Here is a 3400-nt window from a genome sequence, read left to right as displayed (position 1 = left end):
AATTATGACACACCACCAACAAAGCGAATTTAGACACTCACCAGAATGGTGAGCAAACCTGTAGGTATCTTGAGTGGGAGACTAGATATATCTTAGTCCTTTTGGCAACAAGGTTTTGTGATAGTCTGCTTTTATTCTGTAGAATTTGAGAAAAAATTCAAATAAATACCATCACACTGTTTGTGTGATGGTATTTATTTGAAATTTTTTCATAGACTATTTTTTCATAGAACTCTCATCCAAAGAACTAAAAACAATTCCAAGGTTTTTTGTTTGTTTGTTTGTTTTAGATTAATCTCAATTTTTTTAGTTTTTTGGGATGAATTTACTTCTTATTTTCTACCTGCAATGGCCCTAGTATGCCACTGTAGAAACCAGCGCTGGAGAGTTTGAGAAATTTGAAGCTACATTTATTTAAATGCCAGTGATCAAATCAAATCAAATTTTATTTGTATAGCACATTTCAGCAGCAAGGCATTTCAAAGTGCTTTACATCATAACAAAAACAAAAATACAAAGTGTTGTAAAAATGCAGTGCTTTGGAGGCTATGACTTTATGAAATGAGTGATAGCTGTTCTGGAATCAGCAGAAAGTGATTCTCATGATGAGCAATAGGTGGAGTCAAATTAACCAGGGACTTGGTAAAAAGTGGGAATGACTCAGCTGAATTCAACCTATTAATTTGTTTTGGCCCCTCATCTAATCTGACTCCATTTTCCGTCCCCAATCTTTTTCCCTCTGCATGTCCCTTTCCTCCTCCCTGTCCCTTCATCTGCATTCATTCCCACCCCAGGAGCTGTATAACTACACAGTTGAAGGATTATTGTGTTTACACACAGAATGCCCATATTAGTACTCCATGCAGAGCTGCCGTGTCTTGGGATTTACAGCCTCACTCAGAGAACAGTTCTGCAGTGTTTTTATTGAGTTGATTTTTAAAAAAATCTGTCTTCCAGTTCTGCAGTTGTTTTTAGTTTCAAATTTCCCATCTCTTATTCTGTCTTTTCCTTTGTTCTTACTTTTGCAGCTTGTAAGTGTAACAACCACACCAATTTGTGCCACATCAGCTCTGGAAAATGCTTCTGTACCACAAAGGGCGTCAAGGGAGACCAGTGTCAGCTGTGAGTGCACCAACATGTTACTACATTATGATTAAACAACTCCCAGATTCCCATTTATCACTGTGATCAGCATGTGTTGGAGTTGGCTGCAAGATTAGCTGAAAATCATTAAAAATAAGTTTCTCTGAAGAACTTCTTGGAATTTTGGTTCCAGGAAGCTGTTTGAATGCTTACAAATGGGGATTTTATTCACCAGAATATTCAGAGGTATAAAAGTTTGTCTTGTGTGAGTGTTGGTGTGTGTGTTACCCTGTGCCTGTGCCAGACTTGACCGGTGCTGCACTACAATATTCTAAATGGGTTGGCAGACAAACTCAGTACGGAGACAGACTGAGAAGTGCTGCATCAATAAATCTAGCAGGCGAGGTTACACAGACAGGCAGAATACGCTGCTGTGTGTGTGTGTGTGTGTGTGTAATGTGATGTAATAAGAATGCATACTAAAATGACACAGGACAATCGTGGAGAAAAATACCTTTTCTCAAAAACAATGATTTTATGGTATGACTGTATTTACACAAAATTTTAAACAAAATTCTTTAACATGATCTAATCCGTTTCATTTAAACAGGCAATAATTGTACATTCTGTATAAGATTACATAACATTTTGGTTGATGTATAATATTGAAAAGTTTCAAAAACGTTGTGTTTTTTTTGACTAAGGAGACTCTACTTGGCAAACTTTTCTCCAGAGATTTATGAGGAACATCATTGCAGATGGCACAGCTTTACCAGGATGTTTTCACACATGATAGACTCGGTTTGATCAAGCACATGATAGACTCGGTTCGATCAAGGACCATAATTGCAACATTTTTGACATTTTCGACTGGTGTTGTTGACTTTCATACTGAACAAACAAATCCTTTGAAAAACATGTTTCCCTCCCCGCCTCTGGTGGCGCTGCACTGAGAACCACCATAGGAAACGACACAGAGAGCAACTTCCTTCTTCACAAAATTCAAACAAAAATGGAGAGGCGTCAGTTATTAGCGGTTATAGGATTTCTCTTTTGTCTCTAGTAAAAGACTACAAGCCATTTCTTCTACTAGTGCTAGATTCATATTTGTTTTGGTTGTATTTACCCAGAATACCCTGTGCTGTAGTCAGTCCAGTTGGCATCTGTGTTTGCACTGAAACCGCACCAGAGTTCATTTCAGTTGAACTGAGACCTAGGTTTGTAGGCAACAGACCAGAGTTCAATTGGGCGTTCACAACTTCTGAAATGAACTGGACTTTCTAGTCTGGAAGCTGGAGTTTGAATGAAGTGGACTAAACAGGTCTGGTGTGAATGAACCCAAACATTCAGATCTTAGTTATAGACCTTAGTGAGATAAGCATAGTGCATTAGTCCCACAGTTATTTCCTGCCCTAAATAAATACTAAAACATTATTATTCTTTCCAAAGCAAAACTATTAACCTAGCACTTGCTAAATTTAGTATAATTTTGAACATCATGCCTATTTACCATTCTGTTCTTGAAAGGACAAAAGTATAACAAGGTGAGATTAGCCTGTGAATCAGTCTATCTGATTGAACCGTGTCTATTTAAAATTATTGCTAAAGCTCACAAGTTGCTTAGCACATTGGTGTTTCATAAATTCAAAACAATACTTTTAGGTGCCAAGGAAGTCAGTTTGCCTAGGATGCCCTCAACAAACAGTAGTTTCACTTTTGTTTTTGTTCAAGGTCAGGTAGCTTGGAGATAACCATTCTTTGACATCATTCAAACACTTTGATAGAGGTTGTAATGGGATATCTGTGCATGTGTAAAAAGATTTGTACATGCGTAAAAACATTTGTACGTGCGTAAAAATATTTGTGCATGTGTAAAATGATTTGTGCGTGTGTAAAAGGATTTGTGCATGTGTAAAAATATCTGTGCGTGTGGAATACTGGATTTGGAAACCTTAAAAATAAAATAAATGTTCTCCTACGCCTATAAATGTTGAAAAAGTACGCACAAGTCACCTGGTACACACACACAAAACTTCATTTACACACAGATCTGGTTACGAGTGCACAAGTATTTTTGAGACTCATTTGACGCTTTGGTTTGCTCACAGATTTGTGTGTAGATGTGCGTTTACATGCTAGTAAAAGCTGGGTCATATGAGTTTTGCTATGAGTCTAGTGTTATTCTCTAAACGTTTCTCACTGTGCTTGTGCCGAAGTGGCAAATACGTTAGTTCGGTGGAAAATGGTATATCTCAGCACTTCCTTATAATATCCTAAAATTATTTATAGACATATTGTGCATTTTTGAGCGGTACAG

The 3400-nt window shown here is 37.3% G+C and overlaps 1 protein-coding gene across 1 annotated transcript in view; it reads left to right on the top strand.

Moving 5' to 3' along the window:
* Positions 1–1028: 1028 nt before the first annotated feature.
* LOC106937284 (attractin-like protein 1) overlaps positions 1029–3400 on the top strand; it is a gene marked incomplete at both ends in the record, with an annotated part of 80993 nt that continues 78621 nt past the window's right edge. Inside the window, one exon of the mRNA XM_015018712.1 lies at positions 1029–1122. Coding sequence (XP_014874198.1) covers positions 1029–1122 — 94 coding nt within the window. The remainder of the gene's footprint in view (positions 1123–3400) is intronic.

This window comes from Poecilia latipinna, unplaced genomic scaffold, assembly GCF_001443285.1.
Source record: "Poecilia latipinna isolate Pla-1442-1.1 unplaced genomic scaffold, P_latipinna-1.0 Scaffold2311, whole genome shotgun sequence".
In the NCBI taxonomy this organism is placed as follows: domain Eukaryota; kingdom Metazoa; phylum Chordata; class Actinopteri; order Cyprinodontiformes; family Poeciliidae; genus Poecilia; species Poecilia latipinna.
This window is presented reverse-complemented; position numbering and strand designations above follow the sequence as displayed.